The sequence below is a fragment of the Typopeltis vanoorti genome, chromosome 10, assembly GCF_054136105.1.
Source record: "Typopeltis vanoorti isolate ZY-2024b chromosome 10, IOZ_Tvanoo_1.0, whole genome shotgun sequence".
In the NCBI taxonomy this organism is placed as follows: Eukaryota; Metazoa; Arthropoda; class Arachnida; order Uropygi; family Thelyphonidae; genus Typopeltis; species Typopeltis vanoorti.
This window is the reverse complement of record NC_143558.1, coordinates 81,193,077-81,208,662: the sequence shown is the minus strand read 5'-3', so window position 1 is coordinate 81,208,662 and position 15,586 is coordinate 81,193,077. Positions and strand designations below refer to the sequence as shown.

Genomic DNA, 15,586 nt, shown 5'->3' with positions numbered 1-15,586 from the left:
TCATCCCTAACTCCTTTTACAGCACTCTTTCCTCCATTCCTAAGCTTCTTCAACAACCTCTAGTATATTTTGCCACCTTCTTGATATTTATTTTCTATATTCTTGCCAAAGTCCTCCCATGACTTTTGTTTAGCTAGTCAATGAAAATGACTTTTGTTTAGCTAGTTTTACACAGTGTTTAGCATTCTTGCATTTTTCTCTGTATTCTCTAAGAGAACAAGCTGACTTATTTGCCAGGAACTTTCGATATGCTTTCTTCTTTTCCTTCACTGCCTCTTTAACTTCCTGTGTCCACCATGGAGTTCTAATTTTTCTATCCTTCCAGACAACTTCACCACATGCCTCTCTAGCAGAATCAATCAGGGCTTTCTTCAAGGCTTGCCACTGCATCTCCAAGGTTTGATTCCTTTTCTCAAACTCTTTCATTTTTACTTCAATAATCTTTGTGTATTTTAGTCTACAGTTCACATCTGAGAGCTGCTCAACTTTTATTCGCTTTAAAACTTTCTTACATGTTATTCTTTTCAATATGAAATTTAATTTTATCCTGCTCAAGACTAAATAGTGATCACTTCCAACTTCAAATCCTCTGTACACTCTGGTGTCCTGCACCAGGGGGAAAACATCACTATCAACAATAACATAGTCAACGAGACTTTTCTTATTCCTATGACTCTTCTCTCCATGTGAATTTCTGCACACTATAATGTTGGAACATTGTGCTAGTAATAATCAATCCATGTCCTGAGCAACAATCCAACAGTTATTTGCCATTATTATTAGCTTTGCTCTTTTCTCCAAATTTTCCGAAAATATTTTTTTGTCTCACAATCATTTCCTACTCTACTATTTAGATCCCCAACAAGGACCAACTTTTCCTTTTTCATTGTGTCAGTTGCTTTTTCTAAAGCCTCAAAAAATTCCTCCACTTCTACCTTAGTAGAACCTTCTGTGGGACCATAGGCACAAATAAGTCCCATTGTCCAGTTCCCCATTCTCATATTTTCCCACATTACTCTACTCGACACTGCCTGCCATTCAAGAAGATGAGCCTCGTATTTTGTGTTGAATACTAATGGCTACTCCTTTTTTACCTTGATTGTCATTGCCTGGATATAACATTTTGTATTTATTGCTCAGAAAGATGTCAACAGTTTTTGTCTTTTTTGTTTAGTCACCCCTATTATGTCAATCTGGTACTAATCTAATTCCTCAGCTAGCTCCATTTCTTTGCCATTCAGGCTTCTTATGTTGATAGTACCGATCTTTATCTCTTGTGATGTTGATTTGGGGTGTGTTTTCAGATTTCTGCCAGTAGCTAACTTTTCGATGTCTGCCCTGGTTTCCTGGCGAAAACAATGGGGGCCTTGTTTAACTGGGTGACGTACCAGCTGGCATGAAATTTTGTCATGTTGTACCATCATTTTTTAATTTGGTTTAACCAATAAGAATACTATTTGGTCGGCTAAATCCCAAATTGCCAGCCCATCCTCGTTCGTAACAATATACAAGTAGATACCCAACAGGGTGCATGATGAGAAGGTGAGGATTGGACATTAGGTCAGAAGCCCTGGTCGGTTCTCCACATTCCTTTAAAGGCTATGTAGAGGTCTCCTCTCAGTTATACAGCTTTGACCCTTAAGCACCCCGATTTACACAGAACCAAAATAGTCCAGACTGATGTTATTACGGCATAACGTTTTTAAGTCTGATTACCAGTTAGGATGCAACACCTGCGATACTGGGTCTATCATTCGTTTTTTTAAAATCATGCCTCATTGAACATTACGAGACTGCAATATCCCCATACCTATATCCTTACTTGCCACCACTAAAAAACACTGTAGCACAATAAAAATCCCACCAAATAGCATAACATGCATCATGCCACAGAACCAGACAACAACAACTTTGTTCCATCACGATTAATACAAATTTTTTTTTTCTGGTCACTTTGTTTGTGTATACGTGTTTTGAAGTTCTGATAATAAAATTTGCTATGTGTAATTATTTTTTTCCCTACTCTTTTATACAACTTTTGTACTCCTGATGATGTAAGTCCAACAACTTATGAAACTTGTTGGATTATACTGTTTATTTTAATAAAACTATTTTATGTTTATAAACATGAAGTCTCAATACTAACAATTAAATCAAGATTTGCTAAACCACAGAAATATTTGCATCAATCTAGAGGATTGCTGCAGTACTGAGGTGGATGGGGAACAGTAGAGGGTAGTTCCACTGTATAATGCCCTCATTAGACCATATCTAAATTACCTCTGGTTGCCAGGATATGAAGAGTATAAGTAATTGTGAAAGGAGTATAGAGATGGATAATAAAAGTGATACTAGACTGCAGAACAATGGTTATGTTAATTAGAAGAAACACACGTATAAACCACAGTGAAAATTATTTAATTGTAAATATTTCATCCTAAGTAGCTTAGGACATCATCAGTACAGTATTTAAACAAAAATTAGGAATTAAGAAATTCTTAATTAAAAAATTAAGAACAACTAAATTTGAGGCTGTGTTCCTTCAGATACAAATGATGTGCAGCATCATTTGTATCTATCTATCAAGTCTATAAGTCATTTTGTCAATTTTGTAACGTTCAATACGTATCATTTTGTCAGAAACTATATTTGAGGCAGTGTTCCTTCTGATACAAATGATGTGCAGCATCATTTGTATCTATCTATCTATCCATCAAGTCTAACTTCCATTATGGATGAGACATTTAAAACTGTTTTTAAATGATATATCTTCTCTAAGCTTTTGCTTTATACCTGCATTAAATTGAATAAGCTTAACATTCATGTTAATTACCAGTTGAGATATAGATAGCATTTATAAGAATATTTGTGGGAATATGTATAGCACCAATTCTGAGAGTTTTTTTTTTTGGTATGATCAATATGAAAATGTTGCATGAAATGGAATAAAGCACATCTCTTTCAAATATTTATTAGATGCTTCAAAAGCTATTTACAGTTTATTAATATTTACATTAGAAAGTAAAATTCATGTTTAAAATGCAGTCATGAATTTTGAAATCTTCATCTCACGGGACCGGGGAATACTTTCATATATTTCAAATCCTAATCTTGTATCCTTGTTCGGAACTTTGTAATGCAAAATGTGATATTCCACATCCTATATACAAACACATATGCTTAACACTTTTAAGTTAATTATTTATAACAATGAAAATCAAGAAAATCTTAATAACTTATTAACTCATGATATTACTGGTAAACATGATGGTACATTGCCTAGTACCATCATGTTCTTTTTTAAAATTTATTTGTTTATTATTATTTTATTATTTTGTGATACCCCCAAGGAGTTCAAAGACTCATTGAGGGAGTGCACCTACTCTCCATGTCCACCATGATCCACTACACCAAACCACTCTTCACGTCATCATTATCCACATCAATGGTGTCTACTATCCACCACCACCACTAGTATCTTTTGTTTGCAAATTGGGGGTGTTCTGAAGGCTGATTTGTCTGTATGCTGGATGAAAAAAAAACCAAGTTTCAAGGAGAAAAAAACCCTGCTACCTCCATATGAGATTGGCTAACTCACCTTCAATTGAAAAACCCCATATTAAGATTCCTCCTGGATGTCAACTTTTATGAACTATATTTTCATCATTATAAATGAAATGGAAAACAAATATAATGCAGAAGGAGTGTTTTCCAGAAGTAAATTAACTAATGGCTTGTGGAAATGAAATGTATTTAAATAGATGATTTGTACTTCCTATTAAGACAGAGAAGACATAATAATAGTTATAATGAACATATGCTATATATTAATTTCACTATATATTCAGTTGAGTGATTCTGATAGTGGCTATTCTGGTGTCTGACCATAGTTGGTGGGCTTACAACTGCATGGTCTTGTATAATGAAACCTGTGGGATATCTATTATTATAGAATCACATGTGGACCACAGTAAAAAATTGATTTATTGTATTATGATATTTCGTCTTACGTATCGTAAGACATCATCAGTGTGGAAAAAGAACAACAATAAGGAATTTAAATAAAGGAAACAGCAGAGAGCATGCATTACACTGGAATCTCTCTCTCTCTTTCTCTCTCTATATATATAAACACACACATAGAAAGAGAGAGAGAGAGAGAAAACAGTTGTGTGTTAATTGGTGTGAAAGTAAAATTAAAAACTGGATAATTTCGAGTTAAAAAAAAAGTTTGAGAATACAATTTATTTAATACGGTTAAGGATGACAACATCCCACACTTCAGGAATGGTGAGGCAATCATTACGACTGAGTTTAGGTTGAACTTCAGCACCTTTCTTATATAAATGTTCGTGTTTATACATGGATCAATGGATCTTTCACAGGTGTAGCCCCATGTTGTGTTAGGCCCAGATTTGTGAGGTTTGATGATGGTCTCTATGTTTGGGGATGCATTTGTTACAGATCTTCTTGTCTGTCTGTAATAAGACAAGTTGCACAAACATGGTACTTTGGATACACAAGATAGCATCAATGATGAGTGTCTTTTAGAGAAGGCAACAGATTATGAATTTGGTTGATGGGTTTGCAAGCGGTGATTTCATTACAATTCCTTCCACTTATTTGTATACTTTATCCTTCCAAGTGAAGTAACCAGTGAGGTGGTTGTAAATTTGAATAAGTCCACCATATCTGATGGAAATTTTTGGACTAGAATTTCTGAAGTTTCATCGTGAGGAATATTTGTGGGGAGAGAGTGAGTCAAAGCTCACCATGATGTCTGTAGAAGCCAGTTTTATGCCTTATTCTTGCAAGAAATGTGGTGGAATTTTTTATCAATAAAACTGAGTTGCCAATGAGGAGTGGAGAAGGTCAGACAGAAATACTGAGATTTTATACACGGGACGTCTTATAAAATCCACAACAGGTTTAAATGGACAGTTGTTTTTATGTAGTTTCGGTGTGAGCCGTATATATTCTAGGGTGTTTTGTATGGAATGTTCTGAGTCTTTTCATGGTGTTTGATCTATGGATGTTGTTTTCTCCAGTAGAGTTAATTTAGTTGACTAGTGATAGGATTCATATTAATCTGGGAGTAAGTATTTCGCTCACAAAGAAGTAATTTCATTTTTCATTCATAAGATTTGAAGTCTAAGACTACAGTGGCATTTCTTTTGTCGGCTTTGGTGATAACTATGTAATTACAGCATTTTAAGGACTTCAGGCTTTTATTTCTGATGGTTGTGCATCATAGATCACTTTGACTATTTCAAAACATAACCTGTTAGTCTCAACAATAGATAACCAGCATTTTTTTTAATGTTGTGCACGAATAGGGAATTCATTTGGGCAAAATTGCAAACTTGTGGCCACGTGCTAGTACATACACTTTGTCTTCTGTTGGGATACCCTGATTGGATTGCAACTCATTTGTCCATGGGTAATTTGGGTATATCTTTTTGAGATTTGCAATGCTTTTTCAAAAGCTTAAGTGCCCCACATTTTTTTTTTTTTGAGATATTAATAATGATATTTAGTACATTGGGATTTACTGTATTTGACAGATCAGCTTACAGCTTTGTTGTTTTTATAATAGTAAATGCCAATTCCCTTTTTGAAACTCATAACTGGTTAAGCACCAGAGAATAGCTGGCCTTCGGATAAATTTTATGCACTCCTAGTGATTTAGTGACTTCTTTATCTTACCAAAGGTTGGGTAGTTTGGTGTATCTGCAATTCTTTAAAAGTGAAATTTTAGCACATAACTTATCCCCACCCCACCATCTTTTCTTTAAAACTCAAAATCATCCAATTTAATTTTATTTTCAGCCCAATAGTTTCTAATCAATGAACACGCAACTGTATATATTGAGAAATTTATCCAATTTAATTTTATTTTCAGCCCAATAGTTTCTAATCAATGAACACACAACTGTATATATTGAGAAATTCCAATGTAGGGCATGTGATATACTGTTTCTTTTATTTAAATTCCTAATTATTGTTCTCTGTCTACACTGATCATGTCTTAGAATGTGTAACACAAAATAGCTATATAATAAATCAATTTCTTACTGTGGTACACATGTGATTTGGTAAATTTTTTAAGGCGTTTGATAGAATACTACATGAAAGGCTGTTGCATAAACTGGAGAATATGGAATTGGAATATAAACTCTTGACTTGGATCAGGAGATGATTGACAGACAGATATCAAAAAGTGGAATACAGTGAGTGTGAATCTGTCAGATTTAAGATGACCAGTGTCGTACTGTGGGTTCAGTCTTTGGGCCATTATTGTTCAATCTATACATTAATGACATCAGGCAGGGGTCTAACATCAGATGTGCAACTGTTTGCCAATGATGTGAAGATAGACAAGGCAATCAGGGATGCTACTGATAATCAGCACTTACAAAATGATTTGAATAGGCTGGAAATTTGGGCAAACAAAAATGGCTATCAGTTTAATGTTAGTAAATGTAAAGTTATACACTTCGGTGTGATGAGATTTCCAATTGGATTATATTAGCAGGGTTATGCTACAAGAAACTGAGGAGGCAAGGGATCCTGGCATGTTGATGGATAGGAATTTGAAGTTCAAAGGTCACAGTAGAAGTTGCAAATACAAATCAGAGGGTAACTGAAGTGAACCTTGACATCTAAGGATGTCATTTTGCCTCTTTATAAGGCTTGACAAGACCGCACCCTGGATTACTGTGTGCAGATTTGGAATCCTGGATTCCAAGGGGATAAAGAAGACATGGAAAGGGTGCAAAGAAGAGTTACAAAGATCATATCAGGATTATGGGATTTAGATTATGAAGACAGATTGTGAGTATGTGGATTACAGACTTTGGTTAACAGGAGAAAGAGGGGTGATATGATAGAGGTCTATAAACTTTTGAATGGGTGTTATAGGATATTGTCTGATGAAATTTTTCGTTATATGGAAGACAAGGAGTGAACATAGGGATAAGAGGTAGGTTTTTCTCTCACAGAGCAGAGAGTGAGTGGCACAATTGGCCTTTAGGGATAGGGAGTGCATCTAGCGTGAATGAATTTGAGAGAAGGTATGACAACTGGTTTGGGTGATTTATAGCCTCCTTCAATGAGTATCTGATTCCCTGGAGGTCACAGATAATAATAATAATAATTCAAACTGCACTGTACCTGGTAGAAACCTGGCAAGACTGTTGCCATTCTTTTTTTTGGGGGGGGAGAGATAAGGGATGCCAATTTTTTATACAGCTTGTAAGTGGCTAATTGTATTTATTTTTTTATTTTTTAAGAATATAGCTTGTTTTTCAGATATGCCTCAGATATAAGAGAATACAACAGATTTCAGGTAGTCTCCATTCTAATGGGGAGAGAGAGAGAGAGTAGTTTTGGAGTATAATAATTTTGTTTGGATTTCGTTGGGATTGTAGTCATTGGATCTGAAGGTGTTGTGAATGTTTTCAAGTTCAGTGGTGAGGGCCTTATTATTGAATCTAATCAATTTACAGGGTTTTAACAATCTCATACTGTTGGGATGGGGAGTTGTGTGACTGTTGGTGAATGTATCTACCTCTGCATGTAGTTTTTCTGTAAATAGAAGATTCCAAGGATATATCAGGTTTGTGTATAATCAGGTTGTCTAAGGAAGGGGAAACCTGTTGTTTTTTTCTTCTTCTAAGGTGAATGGAATCCTAGGATATTGGTTATTAAGAATGAAGGTGTTAAGAGCCTCAAAGCCATATGGAAATGGAGAACATATCATCTACATACCATAGGACAAACCATAGGTCTATGTGGAACAGAAATTAAGGCTTTTCCTTCAACAGTCTCCATGAAGTATTTCACCTGCAGGTGGGGGAGAAGATATGACCAAATCCAAAAAATATTAAAACCTTACCCCCCCCCCCAATCCAAAAAAGAGACTACACCAAAGCGATTACTATTCTATATATTCGAGGCAGAGCTGAAAAACTAGCAAAATCCCAAAACAACCAATCTTGTAACTACTTACAGACCATATAAAAAATTGGCAACTCTTTTCCACCCCACCCCCAACACAGATTAGCCATAGTCCACAGATTTTGCAGGTGTATACCAGGTACTGTGCAGTTGTAAACTGTTCTTCTATGGCTAAACAGGCAGGGCAGTCAAGATACAATGGAGAAAAGGCAACGTTAGTGATGTGAAGTCAATAGTTTCTATATACGAGTTGCCCTGTCCTGAAAATACTTCAGGTGTAAACTTTGTTTGCTTACATTTGGGTAAAGGATTAAACCAAGAATATAATTTCTTGGCATCTGTAGACTTTTAATTGATGCAGGTTATAACGCAGGAATATGCTAATCTCTGTGCTTGATACAACAATATATTTGGAATTAACATTTTCTTTCTTTCTTTCTTTCTTTTTTTCAAAAAAAATTAAGCAACTATCAGCAGAAATGGCATTATTTCCAGGCTTCTATGGAGACTTTCTAGTCCATGATATATCCTACTACTCACTCTGTCAACACAATTCCACTCATTCATCCCACCAACCATGCAATAAATCTGCTTTTCATTTCCTTTCTTTCATGACCCTCATACAATTTCAAGAGATGATATATTATTCTCCCACCACCTATGCAATATTTCTTCTATCTTTTTCTGATAAGCTCCTATTACCAACTTATAAATCGTAATCATATCACCTCTTCTCCTATCCACCATGCTTTGAAGAGCATATTCTCTTAATCTGTGCTTGTACTCAACATTCCATAGGCCTGAATCAGTTACTTATATACTCTCTCTAATGTTTCCTAATTACTAGGCATCTAAGGTGACCAAATCTGTACACTGAAATCCAGAGATGGTCTGATTAGTGCCATATTTAGAACAATCATTCCCTTATCCCTGCTTGTTAGTGTCTGTTGCTTTATGGCAGCAATTTTTCAGGTAACCTTTTACAAATTTCTCAATAGATAACCTTGAACTTTAGTTCTTTATCCACAATATCTTGATCATCTTGATTCCTCTAGCTCCCACAGTACAGGAGCTAGAGGAAGCAAGGGTCATTTTCTTCTGACCAAACTTTACAATTAACAACACTGATCTGTCATCCCATTAATTTGCCCAAAGCAACAACCCATTCATAATCGCTTGTAACAATATCACACCAAAGCTTCTTGATATTACTCTTTCCAGTTCAACATCATCAACAAACAAGTGACCATCCCCTTTTAAGCCTTGCAGTATATATCAAATACAGAAATTAAACAGCTGCTACAGAAGTTGGGTAAAAATATCATTATGAATACCTTCCACATCTCAATGGTTCTTATGAGCCCTGTAACCAAGTTATTAACTCCATCCTTTTCAATTTTCACAGCAGTCTGTCGTATAGTATATAAATACCACAAAAGGCTGCAGGATTCAAATTCTGCTGTAGGCATAGATGTTTGCGATTGTCTTTATGTGGAAGATGAATTTCATTACCTGGTGCAAGATAAATCCTTGCGGGGAGCAAGGATTATGAATGATATGCTGGCTGAGATGTGTGAGGAGATGGGAATACAGTTTGTTAATGTGTGGAATGAGTTTGAGGGATGAAGTGAGCTGTATGGGAGTGATGGACTGCATTTGAGTGATTATGGTGTGAGTCGCTTGGAGAGACTGCTGCTGGAAGGTAGAGAAGGGAACAGAGAGAATGAATCAGATCAAGAGGGGAAGTGATGTGGAAGAGCAGGAGAGTAAGACAGGAGAGATTGAAGAGGTGGATATGAATGGAGAAGTGAGTGGTATGAGTATAGAAAATGAGAGAATGGGTGTGCAAGAGGAGCAGGGAAACGGGGAGGCTCAGGGTGGACAGGGGTACACAGCAAGAGAAAGGTGGATGCTCCAAGAGGAAGCGAGAGCATGTGTAGGCAGGAAAGGAATGGGATGACCAGGGATCAAGAGGAAACAGTTGGAATTGAAAAGAGTTCTAAAATGAAGAAGCAGAAAGTGAAATGGCCCCAGTTGAGCATGGAGAGATCACATCGAGTGAGTGGTATCAGTGGAACTAGCTGTAGATCCAGAAATGAGCTGTTGTGTTTGTATACAAATGCTAGAAGTATAAGAAACAAGGCAGATGAAATGGTTGCATTAATTGCATTTGTTCACCCAAAGATTGTTGGAATAAGTGAGACATGGTTGGAAGAGGATGACATCCTGACAGGAATAGAGATAGAAGCGTATGATGTGTTTCATGACGATAGAAGGGGTAAAAAGGCAGGGGGAGTGCTATTGATGATAGAGAAAGAGTTATGTCCATACAAAGTAGAGATGCAAGATGGAAATAGTGCCAGTGGTTCTGAGGCGGTATGGTGTGAGATAGAGGTGAATGGAATCAAATACATGGTTGAATGTTGTTATAGACCAGGTAATGTGGATGGTGGTGATAATGAAATATATAATCAAATTAGCCAAGCAAATAAGAAAAGGATGATCATTATGGGCGATTTTAATTATGGCAATATAGACTCGAATGATGAGATAGGAACTGGAAGTAAAAAAAAAAAAGAGTTTCTTGAGTTTTTGAGGGATAACTACCTTAGACAGTATTTAACAGAGGGCATGTGAGGATTGAGTAGCTTGGATTTGATCATCTCATCAGAGGATGTAATTATAAAGGAGGTGTCAAATCATCCACCAATTGGTGAGAGTGACCATGAGGTGATTACCTGGGTGGTTGTCAGCAGTGAGAGGACCCTGTGAGAAAAGGTATATATGGAACTAGAAGGGGGGGGGGGTGATTATGAAGAGCTCAGGAGACAGTTTGCATGTGTAGTGTGGAATGAGGAGTTAGCTGGAAAAGAGATCAATGCAACTTGGGGGATTTTCAAAAACTATCTAGTAGATGCAATATCTAAATGTATTCCAAGGGTGAGAAGGTTAAATAAGGTAGGTGTGAGTTGGATGAATAAAGAGATTAAGCATGCGATACAGAGAAAAAGGGCATTGTGGAGGCAGCATAAGAGAAGTGGAAATAACCAATTCCATGAGGGCTACAAAGATCAGGCAAGGAAGGTGACTTCGTTGTTGAGAGTAGCTAAAGAGAGGTATGAACAGCAGTTAGCTAATGAAGCCAAAAAGAATCCTAGGGAGTTCTTTCGATATGTAGCCAGCAAAAGAAAGAATGATTATGGAAAGATGACATTGATAGGAGAAAATGGTATAAAGACAGATGCTGCAGAATGTGTGGCAGAGATACTTAATGAGCAGTTCATAAAGATCTTTCAATCTTCTGAATGTGACTTCATGGAAAGATTGAGAGCAGTTGATGATGGGGAGGAGAGACTGACTGTAAGTGAGCAAGAGGTGTTTGGGGAGTTGAGTAAGCTAGTTGTAAACAAGGCAGGTGTCAACTCTCTGGCATATTCTGAAGGAAAGTGCCAGAGAGTTGACACCTGCCTTGACACATTTTTTTAATACGAGTCTTGCACTTGGTCAAGTTCCTAAGGAGTGGAAGGAGGGCAAGAGTGTGCCACTTCATAAAGGAGGTGATCGAACTCAAGCATCAAACTATAGGCCTATCTGTGTGTGTGTGTGTCAGGTGTTGTGGTTAAGTTGCTGGAGAAACTTGTGAGAAGTAGGATCCAGAGTTGGGTTGACAACAATGGTATAATCTTTGATGGACAGCATGGATTTGCTAAAGGGAGGTCATGTTTTAGTAATCTACTTACTTATTACAATAAAGTGACTGCTTCCTTGGACAGAGGAGAAGGATACACAGTAATATACTTGGATTTCTCAAATTCTTTTGATAGAGTACCTCATGATAAGTTTACAGTCAAACTAGAGCAGATGGGGTTGGATATTAGATTGGTGCATTGGATTGGAGACTGGCTATCTGATAGGTAGCAACGAGTTGTGTATGGGGGTGCGATATCCAGGAAAAGTAAAGTCACTAGTGGAGTGCCTCAGGGGTCTGTTTTAGGGCCATTACTGTTCAATTTGTATATTAATGATATTGGCGAAGATTTGGATGGAGATATTCAGTTGTTTGCAGATGATGCAAAGTTGGGACGAACCATAAAGAGTAGTGAAGATGTTGTGGCCTTACAAGAAGACTTGAATAAATTGAGTGATTGGGCACGGAAATGGGGATGTGTGTGCAATGTTGCAAAATGTAAGGTTTTAACATTTGGAAAACAAAGATGGGATGCAGAATTTATGCTTGGTGAGAATATATTGTTGGAGGTAGAGGAAATAAGAGATCTGGGGGTGATAATGGATAAGGATCTAAAATTTAGGGGACACATCACCAAAATTGTGAAGACAACACAAAGGCTTCTGGGAATGGTGCAGAGGACACTGACGTGTAGAAGTAGGGAGATTCTTGTTCCGTTGTATAAGGCTTTGATTAGGCCACACATGGACTATTGTGCCCAGATTTGGTCACCAGGTTTTCAGAATGATGAAGAGATGTTGGAAGGGGTCCAAAGGCGACTGACTAAGGTAGTTTCTGACCTCTGGAATGTCGAGTATGAGGAAAGATTGAGAAGATGTAATTTGCAGAGTCTGGTGGACAGGAGGAAGAGGGGAGATATGATAGAAACCTACAAGTTGGTAAGGGGTTGTTATAGGATCAATGGTGGAGAAGTTCTACAGAGAATAGTTGGAGATAAGGGGAGAACCAGAGGTCATCCCTGGAAACTGTATAAAGAGGGTGTGAGTAGGGGAGTGAGAGGCAGGTTTTTTTTCATGCAGAGTTGTGAATGCCTTGAGAGTGTGGTGTCTGCAAGGAGTTTGAGTGTGTTTAAGACATGGTATGATGACATGTGTGTGTGTGATAAAAGGCCCTCCCAGATGAGTCTTTGACTACACGAGGTCTTGGGGTAATAATAACAATAATAAATGCCCAGCTTATTGGAGGCCTGGTACCCATGTTTGGTCTCTAGAGCAGGATTTCCAGATTATGTTAAAAACAAATGTGTACTCTGTCAAGGACAATTTTTACTTTATTATAAAATTCATCTAGTAACCTAGACTGGTTATTATAAAATTCATCTAGTAACCTAGATGAATTTTATAATAACCAGTCTTTCTAACACCTTCATCATTATAACTGAAACTAGCCTACATTTGGCACCATTACACTGGATCCTCCTTTATCCAGAGGCATTACTTTTTCCTCTTTCCACCCTTCTGGGACAGTTTCTGTTGCCAGACTCTTATTGTACGACTATGTCAAGAGTTCTGTTAGTTCTTCAGTACATTCCCTTAATGTACCTAGTAATGGCATTTTAACTAGTCCCAAAGCTTATTCACATCAAGCTTATTTTCCAACAACTTCACATTACTGAATTATTAATTTCTCCTCTTTCTTCTGAATTGTTATTTAATACTGCTCCTAAAGTCTCACATGCTTCCCCAACATGATATATATGCTGTAAAAATGCCCATTGAACAGTTTCACTATATCTTCAGTGGATGCAATGCATGTAACCAGCACCAAAACTCAGTTTTCAATATTTAACTTCTTCTACTCGATTCCTCATAACTGTAAAATTCCTTATGATTATGATTCACTGCCTCAGTCAATCTTCTTTATAAGTCAATTTATTATGCCTCACTATGTACCTTATATTTTGCTGATGACTATCCTGTTCTTTATACTTCCTCCTTAACATCTTTCTCTGCAGCATCTACATAATTTCATGATTATCCATTTCAATCCAACTTAATTATCCTCCTAATATTAGGAATAGAGTTTGGTATTGCCATCAGTAACTGATTTATTTCAAACCTGTGACAGGCACTAATTGAATTCTAACCCCACTTTAAATGATCATACCACAGTAAGTGACCAATTTGTATCTCATTTTTGTAATCACACACACATTTCTGTTTGTGAAGCCTGCACCTGTCTAGCTATCTTCCATGTCAAAACCAATTGGTGGCATCACAGTTCCCTCCCCCTTTTTTAAATATTGACCCTACACATGAGAGTGTGGATGTGGACAAGTGGATCCATTAACAGGTTTCTTGAAAAGATGGGATTTATACTCACTGGGGAAAGTTGTTCTAAAGAACAGAGGTAGATGGAATGAAGGAAGATATGTTTGGAGTTGAACTGCAAGCAGATACTGACCAGTGGCTGTTCTAGTTATTAACATGGTCAGAGGAAGGCATAAGAATGATAGAGGCTTGTTCATTGGAGTAATGCTCATGAAAGTAACTATAAAAAAAGTATGATGTAGAAATAGCATGCCTATGAGAAAGTAACTGGAGTGAGTCAATGAAAGAGAGAAAGAAGATCACCCATTAGGCAGATCCTGCTTCTGTATATAATCAAGAATTCTTAGAGAAAATTTGGGTACACCATCCTAAATGTGAGAACAATATTCTAAGGTTGGTCAATTTGGAATTCATAAAGGTTTAGGAACTGGTCAGGAGAGAAGAGTGTTTTGAATGAAAAAAAAAATACTAAGTTTTTAAGTGTCTGAGGAGGATGTGGATGTAATGTGTTTATTCCACGATAAAGCTGAATGTGCAAGTCAGCCCAAGAAGGGAAAACTGATCATGAAAGGAAATAAGCGGATTATTAAAAGTAAGAAGGGATGCATATATATTTACACTACTTACATCTGATCTAAGCTTAGCTACTATTTTTAACTTTGTTATTTAGCTCACTTGCATTTATTATCTGAGATGATTTAGAATAAGCAAGTGTATGACACAAAGAACAAGAGAGCACTCCATTATTATATTTAGTTAACCGAGTATGAACACAACTTCACACCCAGATAAGAGACAACAAAAGTGGAATAAGGAGTTGAGGTGATGTAATGACAAATACCATGTTCAATTATGTCGCAACCTGCATCAACACACTGCTTTGATGATTCAGAAACATTCATGTTTAAACTTGCTTGTATTGCCATAAATTTTTAGTGTTTTATATAATTCCTGCTCATATCCTACTCTTTCCTTGATTAAACTGAGAAACACTGCAGAAGGAATCATGTGGCATTTGTGGACTATTTGATCGAGCTTGACAGAAAAAATTTGTATAATGCTGACAGACTAAATGTAAATAATTTTAACCCTTTAACTGCTGAGAAAGTATTATTACGGGCTCGGAAATACACACCTGCTTTTCTGAGCCCGTATACGTGCGGTTGGCGCATCTCCCATATTCAGACAATTTTTTAGTATGGAAAGAATCATCGACTTTTGGACAATTCTATATGACGTCTCATGCACTTCTGCAGATAAAGAATTTGAGAAAACAAGGAGTCAACACATCAAGAAATTTGATAACCTGAAAAAGAACTTGACCTCCGAACCTAAACTACCACTCAAAACTGTAGTCAACCTTTCTTCCATGGATTTGAAGCCTGAAGCCACTCACCGTTCTTACACATGGCCACAATTTCGGCACTGCTCCGAGAAAATACCGGCTGAAACAATAATGATCAAGATTGAATGCGGTATCTGCCATCTTCCAAACCACATCTCCAACAACATTAGACTGGATGCAGCCTGTGTTCTCACCAAAGCAAAACTATCAAAAACCAACATATCCAATAGTGAATACACAGCTCTACAGGAAATGAAGAAAAAC

General features: G+C 36.9%; 1 protein-coding gene across 1 annotated transcript in view; it reads right to left on the bottom strand.

Annotated features, from left to right (window-relative positions):
* Positions 1-2,955: 2,955 nt before the first annotated feature.
* The window catches only part of LOC150102538 (RNA polymerase II-associated protein 1), a 754,864-nt gene continuing 742,233 nt past the window's right edge, over positions 2,956-15,586 (bottom strand). The window contains exon 33 of the mRNA XM_090399226.1: positions 2,956-3,160. Coding sequence (XP_090255352.1) covers positions 3,035-3,160 — 126 coding nt within the window. The 3' untranslated portion in view covers positions 2,956-3,034. The remainder of the gene's footprint in view (positions 3,161-15,586) is intronic.